We start from the raw sequence: 13,671 nt of genomic DNA on the forward strand, positions 1-13,671 counted from the left end.
ACCCGGTCATTATTTATTTATTTATTTATTTATTTATTTATTTTTGAGACAGAGTCTCACTCTGTCACCCAGGCTGGAGTGCAGTGGCACGATCTCCACTCACTGCAACCTCTGCCTCCCAGGTTGAAGCGCTTCTCCTGCCTCTGCCTCCTGAATAGCTGGGATTACAGGCATGCGCCACTACGCCCAGCTAATTTTTATAGTAGTAGAGATGGGGTTTCACCATCTTGGCCAGGCTGGTCTCAAACTCCTGACCTCAAGAGATCCGCCCGCCTCGGCCTCCCAAAATGCTGGGATTACAGGCATGAGCCACTGCACCCAACCGATGATCTTTTATTTTCAAAATGTTTCAGAATAATTTTTTTTAAATGTCAAATAATTTTTAAAAACATGTGGCAAAAAGAAAAGGAAAAAAGGAAATTCACAAAATCAGAACACTGATTCCTCTGCTTAACTTTTATTTTCTTCATTTTTGGGAACATTTTCCAATTTCCTCCAACAAGCATCTATTACTTTTTACTTTTAAAATTTAAAATAAAAATGGTCAAAGTATGACGTGATGCTGTTTAAAATGTCAAGTGGTATTTCTGGGATCATAATACCAGTGGGTCCCTGGCCTCCCCATTTCTGGTCCTGTGACCGTTGGTCCACATGTCTGGGCAGAGTGAGACCCTGTCTTTAAAATACATCTCAGCATTTCTACACGTGTCTACGGTCTTTTTCTTTGCATTTTAAAAACCAGGTTACAGGCCGAGCATGGTGGCTCACGCCTGTAATCCCAGCACTTTGGGAGGCCGAGGCAGGTGTATTGTTTGAGCTCAGGAGTTCGAGACCAGCCTGGGCAACATGGTGAAACCCTGTCGCTACAAAATTAGTCGGGTGCGGGCTAGGCACGGTGGCTCATGCCTGTAAGCCCAGCACTTTGGGAGGCCGAGGTGGGCAGATCACTTGAGGTCAGGAGTTTGAGACCAGCCTGGCCAACGTGGAGAAACCCTGTCTCTACTAAAAATACAAAAATTAGCCGAGTGTGGTGGCACACACCTGTAATCCTAGCTACTCGGGAGGGTGACACAGGAGAACTGCATGAACCTGGGAGGCGGAGGTTGCAGTAAGCTGAGATTGTGCCACTGCACTCCAGCCTGGGCAACAAGAGCGAAATTCCGTCTCAAAACAAAAACAAAAACAAACAAGCGAACAAAAAAAGTGATTGTGCTACAGTATTATGACCACTACAGCCTCACTAGGTGATAGGAATTTTTCAGCTCCATTGTAATCTGATGGGACCACCGTGCTATGTCTAGTCCACCTTTGACCACAACTGTTCTGCCGCTCATGAGTGTTACTTACAACATCCTTATGAAATAGACACTGTTAGTTTCCCAATGTTACAGATGAAATGGGGCTGGGGTAAGTCCAGCTCCTCTCCCAGAGCCTCAGGGCAAGGAATTGACACAGTGAAAACTGGAACTGAGGCCTGTGTGACTCCCAGCACAAGCAGGCGCTGGAGGGCCCCCGGCAGCCACTTGCAGGCTAATGGGTGCTCTTGCCCCATGCTGGGCACTGTGCCACACATTGCGAGGGTCTGCGCTTAGCATCAGGCAGCTGTGCTTGGAATCTTTGCCCAGACTTGCTCAGTGGAGAGATCTTCAGAAAGTTATTTCATCCTTGTGCGTCTCAACTTCCTTGCTGATACAATGGATCTAGAACACAAGCTCTTCCCAGGGGTTATTAGGAGGGTTACAAGTGTTAATTCTCAGGAAAAAGGCTTGGCTCCCCATCAATACTCACTAAGTGTTAGGATTATCATATTTTACTTACAGGCATATTTCTCTAATCTCCCCTATGAAAAGCAGAAGCAATGGTTGGCCTACCTTTGTCCCCTCAGGATCTACTGTTCAGCTGAGAGCTTGAGAATCACTGATGTTATGTAAATAGTACATAAAATAACAAGTGGGGAGTTTAAAAAGAGACAGTTGGTCACATTCTTTGTATTTTCATAGATTATTAAAATGAAGGGTTACAAAAATTCATTTTGCATATTATTATTATTGTTATTATTATTATTATTGAGACGGAGTTTTCGCTCTTGTTGCCCGGGCTGGAGTGAAATGGCATGATCTCAGCTCAGTGCAACCTCCGCCGCCTGGGTTCAAGCGATTCTCCTGTCTCAGCCTCCCGAGTAGCAGGGATTACAGGCATATGCCACCACGCCTGGCTACTTTTTGTATTTTTAGTAGAGACGGGGTTTCAACATATTGGTCAGGCTGGTCTGGAACTCCTGACCTCAGGTGATCTGCTCACCTTGGCCTCCCAAAGTTCTGGGATTACAGGCGTGAGCCACCACGCCCATCCAGTTTGCATATTATATATTGGATAATAAATTTTCTCAATATAGTCTCAATCATATAAACTTTCCTCCCCCACCCCATTTTTCTTTTTTTTCTTTTTTTTCTTTTTTTTCTTTTGAGACAGAGTCTCACTCTTTCGCCCAGGCTGGAGTGCAGTGGTACTATCTCAGCTCACTGCAAGCTCCGCCTCCCAGGTTCACAGCATTCTCCTGCTTCAGCCTCCTGAGTAGCTGGGACTACAGGCGCCCGCCACCACGCCCGGCTAATTTTTTGTATTTTTAGTAGAGACGGGGTTTCACCGTGTTAGCCAGGATGGTCTCGATCTCCTGACCTCGTGATCCGCCCGCCTTGGCCTCCCAAAGTGCTGGGATTACAGGCGTGAGCCACTGCGCCCAGCCCCATTTTTCTTTTTCTTTCTTTTTTTTTTTTTTTGGAGATGCAAGTTATTTTATTAAATTCTCAAATTACCCTATTTGTGTGGGCCATCTGTTTCCTACCTGGACCTTGACACATTCAGAAGTCAACAGGACACTGTCCGAATGGGTTTTGGTTAGTAACTTCCTTATAGCCTCTCTCACTGTGGCTCACCCATCTGTGTTGTTCTCCTCATCCATTCAGGAAATGAGATTTTTTTTTTTCTTTTTTTTGAGACAGAGTCGCACTCCATCGCCCAGGCTGGAGTGCAGTGGCTCGATCTCGGCTCACTGCAAGCTCCGCCTCTCCGGTTCATGCCATTTCCCTGCCTCAGCCTCCCAAGTAGCTGGGACTACAGGCACCCGCCACCACGCCCGGCTAATTTTTTTAATTAATTAATTTATTTTTCTATTGATCATTCTTGGGTGTTTCTCGCAGAGGGGGATTTGGCAGGGTCATAGGACAATAGTGGAGGGAAGGTCAGCAGATAAGTGAACAAAGGTCTCTGGTTTTCCTAGGCAGAGCACCCTGTGGCCTTCCGCAGTGTTTGTGTCCCGGGTTACTTGAGATTAGGGAGTGGTGATGACTCTTAACCAGCATGCTGCCTTCAAGCATCTGTTTAACAAAGCACATCTTGCACCGCCCTTAATCCATTTAACCCTGAGTGGACACAGCACGTGTTTCAGAGAGCACAGGGTTGGGGGTAAGGTTATAGATCAACAGGATCCCAAGGCAGAAGAATTTTTCTTAGTACAGAACAAAATGAAAAGTCTCCCATGTCTACTTCTTTCTACACAGACACGGCAACCATCCGATTTCTCAATCTTTTCCCCACCTTTCCCCTTTCTATTCCACAAAACCGCCATTGTCATCATGGCCCGTTCTCAATGAGCTGTTGGGTACACCTCCCGGACGGGGTGGTGGCCGGGCAGAGGGGCTCCCCACTTCCCAGCAGGGCGGCCGGGCAGAGGCGCCCCTCCCCTCCCGGATGGGGCGGCTGGCCTGGCGGGGGCTGAACCCCCACCTCCCTCCCGGACGGGGTGGCTGCCGGGCAGAGACGCTCCTCACTTCCCAGACGGGGTGGCTGCCGGACGGAGGGGCTCCTCACTTCTCAGACGGGGCGGCCGGGCAGAGACGCTCCTCACCTCCCAGACGGGGTCGCGGCCGGGCAGAGGCTGCAGTCTCGGCACTTTGGGAGGCCAAGGCAGGCGGCTGGGAGGTGGAGGTTGTAGTGAGCCGAGATCACGCCACTGCACTCCAGCCTGGGCACCATTGAGCACTGAGTGAACGAGACTCCGTCTGCAATCCCAGCACCTCAGGAGGCCGAGGCTGGCAGATCACTCGCGGTTAGGAGCTGGAGACCAGCCCGGCCAACACAGCGAGACCCCGTCTCCACCAAAAAAATACGAAAACCAGTCAGGCGTGGTGGCGCGCACCTGCAATCGCAGGCACTGGGCAGGCTGAGGCAGGAGAATCAGGCAGGGAGGTTGCAGTGAGCCGAGATGGCAGCAGTACAGTCCAGCTTCGGCTCGGCATGAGAGGGAGACCGTGGAAAGAGAGGGAGAGGGAGACCGTGGGGAGAGGGAGAGGGAGACCGTGGGGAGCGGGAGCGGGGGAGGGGGAGGGGGAGGGTTCGAGTTCTTTTTCTTTTTTATTATTTTTTGAGATAGGGTCTCTGTTGCTTAGGCTGGAGTGCAGTAGCGTAATCTCAGCTCATTGCAGCCTCCACCTCCTGTATATAAGCAATTGTCATGCCCCAGCCTCCCAAGCAGCTGGGATTACAGGCATGCACCACCACACCCGGCTAATTTTTTTGTGTTTTTTACATAAACACAAAAACCCCGTTTTTACAGACGGGGTTTCGTCATGTTGGCCAGGCTGGTCTCGAACTCCCCACCTCAGGTGATCCGCCTGCCTCGGCCTCACAAAGTGCTGGGATTACAGGCATGAGCCACTGCACCTGGCCCCTTTTTTCTTTTTAAATCTGCCATGGGTACAGACCACATCTTTGTGATTCTACCTTTAGGATCTGGGGGAGGAAGGAAGGGACTCCCAATAATGGAATGTTTGACCTCCAACGGACACTGTACCTTCATCCCTTCTCCACAAAGAATCCGTAGGGCCATAGACAGCAGCGTCTGATGCCGTAAAGCCTTGCAGATGGCTCCCCGAGTCTATCCAGACTCATCGGTCAGGGCGCCCAGGCTGGAAGGCCACCCAGCGGGGACTGGGCCTGGGCACCTGCTCTCCCAGCTGCTTTGCCCTTGTCTTGCTCCACATGGCAGGTGTCTCAGAGAGGCTCTTCACTGCCCTTCGCAAAACAGCCCAGGGTGGGAAGGAGAGGCTGGGGTGCAGGTCCCAGCCCCGTGTTGGGCTCTCAGGCAGTCCCCTCCCTGATGCATTTCCTTCTCGGCTCTGTCTTTGCCGTGTTTTCCTTGGCTGGCTTTTTAAGGCTGGGGCTATGCAAAAATCCTCACTTCTGAGGGAAGAGATGTGGATGAAGTTTATTCAGTAAGAGGCACTTGTCACCACAGTCCCTATGCTACCCAGGGACCCTTTTAAAAATGGGAATAACTTTGTTTCTGCTAATTGATCTACATGCTTATTATATAAAAAAACGTGAATAAAATAGAAAGGTGTGCTGTAGAAGGTGAAAATCACATGCATAAATACCACCATATTTTTAGACGGGTGGAGAGGGGGAGACAGCCTTGCTGGGCTCCTGGCAGCCTCACATTCCCAGCTGAAGGCGATGCTGTGGCCGTGTTACCTCCTTTTCCTTCCTCTTCTCACTTCACTGTCAACAAAGCATCTGACCTGCAAGGGGGAGTGGCTTGGGTTTTACTAAAAACAGAGTCATGATGCTCAGACAAAAGCGACGTTCTTCATGTCTATTTTGGTTTCCTTTAAGTTAAGCATAGATTTTTCTGGAAAGGACCGGAGCTGGCTGTTCTCCCTGCATGGAAAACAACAGCTCAGCGAAGCACCTGGTTTTCTCAAGTTCCCTGACCTCCAGCCTTGCTCCTGATTCTTGATGACAAAACACATTCAATGCCCTTGATTGATTTAGCAGAGAAGTGGCAATGCTGCAGCATGGAACGCAGCCCATTCTGCCTGTGAATGGAATGCCTCGGCTGTGATGGTCTTCTGTTTTGGGAAAAGATTAGGTCAGTTGCAGTGGGTCAATGCTGAGCTCAGAGACTGAATATCCAGCCACCTTAGTTCTTCCTGGTAAAGGCTATTTATCTGAGCCGTTTATGCAACCCCCACCCCCTGCATTTCTCCCTGCATTCATTTCTGCCTTCTGTCATATTTGCCCCCCACACTCAGGTTTTTATATTTGTTCTCTTGCTCACTTTGCTGTATCTTTAATTCCATTTGTCAAACAGTCCAAGTTTTAGGGCAAGAAGGAGTCATCTGGTCTACCTTTACATTGTAGGACAAGGTGCCCCACTCTGTTCAAGCAGGCCAAGGGTTATTCTGCTTTTTTTTTTTTTTTTTTTTTTTTTGAGACAGAGTTTTGCTCGATTGCCCAGGCTGGAGTGCAGTGGTGCAATCTCAGCTCACTGCAGCCTCAAACTCCTGGGCTCAAGCCATCCTCCCACCTCAGCCTCCCTAGTGGTTGGTACTACAGACGCATGTCACCATGACTGGCTAATTTAAACAATTTTTTTTTTGTTGAGGCCAGGTGTGGTGGCTCATGACTGTAATCCCAGCACTTTGGGAGGCTGAGGCAGGTGGATCACCTGAGATCAAGAGTTCAAGACCAGCCTGGCAACATGGTAAAACTCTGTCTCTACTAAAAATACAAAAATTAGCTGGGCGCGGTGGTGGGCGCCTATAATCCCAGCTACTCTGGAGGCTGAGGCTGGAGAATCACTTGAACCTGGGAGGCAGAGTTTGCAGTGAGCTGAGATCATGCCACTGCACTCCAGTCTGGGCAACAGAGCAAGACACCATCTCAAAAAAAAAAGAATTCTTTTTTTTTTTTTTTTGTCGAGACAGGGTTTCCCAATGTTGCCTAGGCTAGTCTCAAACTCTTGGGCTCAAACAAACCTCCCACCTCAGCTTCCCAAAGTGTGGGATTACAGGTGTGAGCTACTGCGCATGGTCTGTTCCACTCTTTTTGGATCCTAGCTGGGCCTGGAAGCCCCTTCAGCCCCACATCTGCAGGCTGACGTTCACCACCAGCAGGAGGCTTTAGTGGCACGTGGTCTTACAAACATCTCTGTGTTCAAGTCTTGAATAAGTGACTGTAAGAGACTCATGGAGCAGGTTGTTGCCAACACCCTCCCCCACTTTCTTTCTTAATTTCTGCATTTTTTAAAAATTAAGATGGGATCTTGTTCTACTGACTAGGCCGTGGTGCAATCATAGCTCACTGAAGCCTCAAATTCCTGGGCTCAAATTCCTGCTTCAACCTCACAAGTAGCTGGGACCACAGGTATAAATATTAAAATTTTTTTTTTGGTAGAGACAGGGTCTCACTATTTTGCCCAGGCTGGTCATGACCGTTTTCATAGCTTGAATCAAACCAGGTTTGTGTGTTTTCTGAGATTCCTAACATTTTGTTTTTAAGATTAAAGTATTTTAGCTGGACACGGTGGCTCATGCCTGTAATCCCAGCACTTTGGGAGGCCAAGGCGGGTGGATCGCCTGAGGTCAGGAGTTCAAGACCAGCCTGGCCAACATGGTGAAACCCCGTCTCTACTAAAAATACAAAAATTAGCCAGGCGTGGTGGCGGGCACCTGTAATCCCAGCTACTCGGGAGGCTGAGGCAGGAAAATCGCCTGAACCTGGGAGGCGGAGGTTGCAGTGAGCCAAGATTGCGCCACTGCACTCCAGCCTGGGCGACAAGAGCAAGACTCTGTCTCAAAAAAAAAAAAAAAAAAAAAAAAAAAAGGATCTTATTTAAAGTCTCTGTGGACAATAGATGTCCTTGCTTGTGAAGAACTGGAGACATTGGAAATTGGAACTGCAGCCCCAAGTGGCCAGCCCACCACATGCCACAGTCATGGAATCACCCAGGTGAGACAAGTCAGCCCTTGAATTTCCAGCCTGCCATTACTCACAGATGCTCACTGCCTTTCAAAAACCTAGAGCCACTTCCAAATGCTTGGCTGGGACTTGAAGAGAATCATCCATGACATACTAGAATGAGGTTTCTTTTAAATGTCAAGATGCCATAAAATGATTCAGGTCCATCCTTGAACCTTCAGGGTGAGAGCTGGGCAGTCACAAGCCCCTTTCTGGTCTTTACATGAATCACAGAATTTCAAACTGGAAGGATCCTTAGAAATTCGCCTTCTCCAAGTTCCTGATGTCACAGATGTGGAGACCAAGGGTGGAGGAGGGCAGAGGCTTTGCTGAAATCTGCAGGAATTGGTGGCAGGTTGGGGACCACAGAATGTGTGTGTGTCTTCATCCTCAGTCCAGGACCCGAGTGGCCCCCTGGCTCAGGGTCACGTGTGTTAAACAGTAGAGGGTGTGTTTTGTTCTGCTGTTTTGAGGAGAAGGTGAGTCTCTTTCTGCTTTGTCAGATGGAAGTCTGGACAATTACTTCATAGCATTCATTCATTTGCCACAGATATTGATTAAGGGCCCAATATGGGACCCGAACTGAATCACTGCAGGAGACTTTAGAGCGAATATTGTCTAAGACCTCCAAGTCTGCCTGGCTGTGAACTATCCTCAGAGCGACCTGATTTAAGAATTCAGATTCTGGCTCTCTTCCTTGGTGCTGCCTATGGAGGGGGCAGCCATCTCCTCCTTGGCATCATGGCCACCCTCAGACCCCCTGTGAAGCCCAAGATCATCAAAAAGAGAGCCAAGAAGTTCATCCGGCACCAGTCAGTCCGATGTGTCACGATTAAGCATAACTGGCAGAAACCCAGAGGTATTGACAACAGGGTTGGTAGAAGGTTCAAGGGCCAGATCTTGATGCCCAACATTGGTTATGGGAGCAACAAAAAAACAAAGCACACGCTGCCCACTGGCTTCCGGAAGTTCAGTCTACAGCGTCAAGGAGCTGGAAGTGCTGCTGATGTGCAACACTTCTTACTGCGCTGAGATCGCTCACAGTGTTTCCTCCAGGAACCGCGAAGCCACCACAGAAAGAGCCGCCCAGCTGGCCATCAGAGTCACTGACCCCCATGCCAGGCTGCGCAGCTAAGAAAACGAGTAGACAGCTCATGTGCGTGTTTTGTGTTTAAATAAAACTGTAAAAACTGCAAAAAAAAAAAACTCATGCAGATTCTGAATCCCGGTCTCCCTGCTCCCCGATCTGGGGCTCTGGGTTGGAAGCTGGGCATCCTGAATTTTAGTTTCCTGGGCGATTCTGACCACCTGGTGGGTTTGGACTTCAACGTGCTCACTGACACCTTCGTTTAGAATTTCAGATACGAAAAATGGATTTCCCAAGGTCACACACGTTATAGGTGAGGAAACTGAGTCTCACACAGATTCAGTGGGCTTTCCCAGGTCACAGAGCTAGTTAGGGATGAATGGGTTTAGCGTTGCTGCTTTTCTGTAACTGTGACTTCCTGCAAGAGCCGCTGGAATGCAGCTGTCTACAGCCACCGGAGGTGGGGAGCAAGGTGACAAGGCAGAGGACAGGAGTGATTTTGTTGCCTTCAGATGAGAACGGGGTCTTCCTAAGACCCTGCATCCCTGAAGCCTCTGCTGGTGACTGTGAGGATAGTCTCTGCCAACAGAGAGGGTGCCCTGAGTTTCAATAGGAGAATTGGCTCCATGGGGTGTAATAACCAAACGAATGTGCGGAATGACGATGATTTAATCCTGTAGCCTTTATTAAAGGCTTGCTTTGTGCTGGGTGAGAAAGGTCTGGGATTGTACTCTTCATTCTCATTTTGAAAGGAACACAAATGCCATCAAGATTTTCATATGGATGGCCACATGTGTCTAAGCCCCGGAAAACCATCCTGAGAGATCAAGACCATCTTGGCCAGGCTGGTCTTGAACTCCTGACCTCATGATCCACCCACCTCAGCCTCCCAAAGTGCTGGGATTACAGGCGTGCACCACCACGCCTGGCCTCGTTTTATTCTTATTTATTTATTTATTTCTGAGATGGAATCTCACTCTGTCACCCAGGCTGGAGTGCAGTGGTGTAATCTCAGCTCACTGCAACCTCTGCCTCCCAGGTTCCAGCTCTTCTCCTGCCTCAGCCTCCCGAGCAGCTGAGACTACAGACGCACGCCACCACGCCCAGCTAATTTTTGTATTTTTATTAGAGACGGCGTTTCACCATGTTGGCCAGGCTGGTCTCGAACTCCTGAACTCGTGATCCACCCTCCTCGGCTTCCCAAAGGGCTAGGATTATAGGCGTGAGCCACGGTGCCCTGCCTACATTTGGTTTTATAGTCCACCTTACACAGTTCTCTATACATTGTAAATGAGCCAAATTTCCTGAATTGAAAAAGAGAAAGTCACACAAGAGGCTTGCCTCCACGCACAGACATGTAGTTTTAGATGTCTGCACGTGAAGCTATATCAAAATAAGAATAAACTACTGCTACCAAGAAATGGGAAAAAAAATTTAAAAAGGATAAACTGCTCAGAAAACCAAACAGATTAAACAAAAAATTGTATTAGATGAAATTTTTTTTCATCGAATCTTGCTTCAGATTCTTCTTCTGTTGCTTCAGACCCTTCTTCATCTGAAGAGTCTCGCTCTGTCTCCCAGGCTGGAGTGCAGTCGCACGATCTGGGCCCACTGCAACCTCCGCCTCCCGGGTTCAAGCAATTCTCCTGCCTCAGCCTCCTGAGTAGCTGGGATTACAGGCGCGCACCACCACGCCCAGCTAATTTGTGTATTTTTAGTAGCGACGGGGTTTCACCATGTTGGCCAGGCTGGTCTCGATCTCTTGACCTCGTGATCTGCCCGCCTCGGCCTCCCAAAGTGCTGGGATTACAGGCGTGAGCCACGGCGCCCGGCCTTTCACTTGGTTCTCTATGAAAAAATTAAAGAGAAAATCTGATTGACACTGTGGAGGATACTATACTCCAAAAAAAAAGTACTATATTTTCTAATATTATCAGTGTTTTTAAATATTTTCTAATATATCAGTGAAGCTTTTGCCGCTTTTTCAAAATCTGGAAGAAACAAGGCGGTTGATTCCTTTAATTTCAGGAGCATGTAACTTCATTTATAATAACAATGTTTTTGAAAAAATAAATTAAACCGACAGTTTCATTTGTAGGATTGACTTTAATAACACGCCTCTACTGAACAAATGGCGATTAACTGGGGAAAACGGAATTATGGTAACTGAGGTAACGGGGTCGGGGACTCCCTCTCCTTCGCTGCATGCTGGGTGGCAGGGAGAGAACGCTCTGAGGAGGTTTGGTCTGTCCGCCACGCCGTAGGCCGCGGTGCATTCTGGGTCCTGGCAATATGGCGTCCTCCTTGATGGGCTGATGAGATGAGTTTCACTGTAGCTCCAAACCAGAGGGCAAAGCTCCCCTGACCCAATAAGCCCACGTTGTCCGTTTCCTCCGTGGTTCCGTGTCGCCCGTTTCTCAGGACTCGTTCTCAGGCAGGAGAGAGCCTCGGAGCTGAAGGCCAGGACCAGCCAGGCCGCGCGGACCTGAGGTTGAGGAACCGGGTGCAGGCGAGCACGATGGGCCGGTCCTGGCTCTGGTTGCAGCAGCTCAGAAGAGTGCGGGACCCGCAGGGCTGAGAGTGGCTGGAGGAGACCCAGGGCCCTTTGAACCCGATCTCTTGGCCGGAGACCTCAGCCCAGTCGGCCCAGTGGGCGAACCGGCACCAAGAGCGGCCTGTCTTCGGAACTGCTGAGGCGGTGGAGGCCGAGAGCAGGGTCATCGTGAGGCCTGAAGTCTCTTACGCTTTTGGTAGCTCCCCTCGCAGCCCCTCTGGAAACGTACAGCCTCAGGAGCAGCCAGTGGCTTGGGACCTGGGGTGGTGTGTGTCTGCGGAGCTTCTTGGGCTGCCCCATTTCCTAGCGGCCCCCACCTCCCCACTTCCCGCTCAGAGTTAGAGATAAGGATCTCAGACTTTTGCCTGAGTAAGGGTCTCCGCACTCTTTATCCATTTGGTTTTCGATTTCCCGTTTTTGTTTCTTATTTCACCAATTCTGGTACACGCTAGTTTTTAAGGCTGGAGGTTCTCGAGCGCTTGCTGCCAAGGACTCCCCCACCCCCTCCCCCACTGATGGAGTCCGAAATGCTGCAATCGCCTCTTCTGGGCCTGGGGGAGGAAGATGAGGCTGATCTTACAGACTGGAACCTACCTTTGGCTTTTATGAAAAAGAGGCACTGTGAGAAAATTGAAGGCTCCAAATCCTTAGCTCAGAGCTGGAGGATGAAGGATCGGGTAAGTGGATTCTGAAGGCACCCCTTGAACTTGGTAGTTTCCAAGTTTACAGCCCGAAAAGTGTCCTTGGGAAAGCGCCGACATTTCCCCCTAGCCACACGTTGTAAGTCAACTAGAAAGCAAAAGCCATTTCAGACTGCAGTTTTTGGTTGAAAATGGAAAATGCTGTTTTGGTTAGTCATTATTCACTGGGTAGTGTTAATTCAATTCCAACTAAGTTCTAATTCAGATAATAAAAGTTAAGCAAATTTGAAAATACAGCATTGCGAGTATTTACATGCTCTTTGGCATACTACTTAGTTCTGTTAACAATTAGAGGAAGGACAACGTGCGATATAATGCTTATACCCACATGATTAGTCTACTTTTTAAAATATCCAAGCTGGGTGAAGTGCAGAAGTCTGATATACTATGCTAGGAAATGAGATTACTGGAAAATGTTCAACTAGTAACAAATTAGTGCAAAGTTATTATAAAGTTACACTGAACTTCATTCTAGTCTTCTAAACAATTTCTCTTGAAGCTAGATTTTCCTCCTTTTATGTAGTGTCCTGTTGCTGTAACTTGGAAACAGGATTTCTTTAATCGTGAGTTAGGGTATGAGGCGTCGAGACTTGGGTGCAGGTTTTAGGGTGTCCGCATGGTGTTTGGAGTGTGGAGAGTGACTCACAAGCAGCTGGTAGGAAAGAAAACAGCCGAATTTTGTTGAATTTGTCCTTCATAAAACACCATCTATTTCCTGGTCTCAAAAGCAAAAGGGTAGTACTGCTTCTCCTCTATGCACACTTATAATTTGTCTTTTTGTAAGTTATTTTCTCCCTCCAGGCTGCTTTTATTTGCACATTTCAGTGATATAAAAGAGGAAGTTGGTGTTACAATGTTTGATTTTCTCTAGGCTTATGTATATGTTTATGGAATATTATTGTTTTTTAGTATATGATGTTGAACATATATAAGATTACACTTCTGGGCTGGGCGCGGTGGCTCACGCCTGTAATCTCAGCACTTTGGGAGGCCAAGGGAGGCCTCCCAAAGGCAGGCGGATCACCTGAGGTCAGGAGTTTGAGACCAGCCCGGCCAACATGGTGAAACCCTGTCTGTACTAAAAATACAAAAATTAGCTGGGCTTGGTGGCAGGTGCCCGTAATCCCAGCTACTCGAGAAGCTGAGGCTGGAGAATCGCTTGAACCTGGGAGGCAGAGGTTGCAGTGAGCCGAAATCGCACCATTGCACTCCAGCCTAGGGGACAGAGTGAGACTGTGTCTCAAAAATAAATAAATAAATAAATAAAACTTCTGGTAACTCTAGTCAGTCAGTCAGTAGTAACCAGTTAGTTACTGACTTGGCTTACTTCTAAAAGGTTAGGAAAATTTGTTTCATCCAAAAGCATTTTAAGGAGTTAAATAAGTTAGTCATTGGGGGAGGTTGTATAAATTCTATCTTATGGACATCTTTAGTACTAACTATATAGTTAAAAGCTTTTGTGGTTGCTATACATATATGAAAAGACTTTTTTAAAAATTCTGTGTGGAGGGCAGTTTTTTTGTTGTTCT

The 13,671-nt window shown here is 48.2% G+C and overlaps 1 protein-coding gene and 1 pseudogene across 2 annotated transcripts in view; both read left to right on the top strand.

Moving 5' to 3' along the window:
- Window positions 1-5,337: 5,337 nt before the first annotated feature.
- Window positions 5,338-9,225, top strand: LOC100977669 (large ribosomal subunit protein eL32-like; annotated as a pseudogene).
- Window positions 9,226-11,034: 1,809 nt separating this feature from the next.
- The window catches only part of RPTOR (regulatory associated protein of MTOR complex 1), a 417,904-nt gene continuing 415,267 nt past the window's right edge, over window positions 11,035-13,671 (top strand). The window contains exon 1 of one of the 2 annotated variants that reach the window (XM_063599478.1): window positions 11,035-12,118. In XM_063599478.1, the coding sequence (XP_063455548.1) occupies window positions 11,957-12,118 (162 nt within the window). In that variant the 5' untranslated portion in view covers window positions 11,035-11,956. The remainder of the gene's footprint in view (window positions 12,119-13,671) is intronic. The other variant, XM_003831138.7, reaches the window with a different exon arrangement.

Source organism: Pan paniscus, chromosome 19, assembly GCF_029289425.2.
Source record: "Pan paniscus chromosome 19, NHGRI_mPanPan1-v2.0_pri, whole genome shotgun sequence".
NCBI classification, from domain to species: Eukaryota; Metazoa; Chordata; class Mammalia; order Primates; family Hominidae; genus Pan; species Pan paniscus.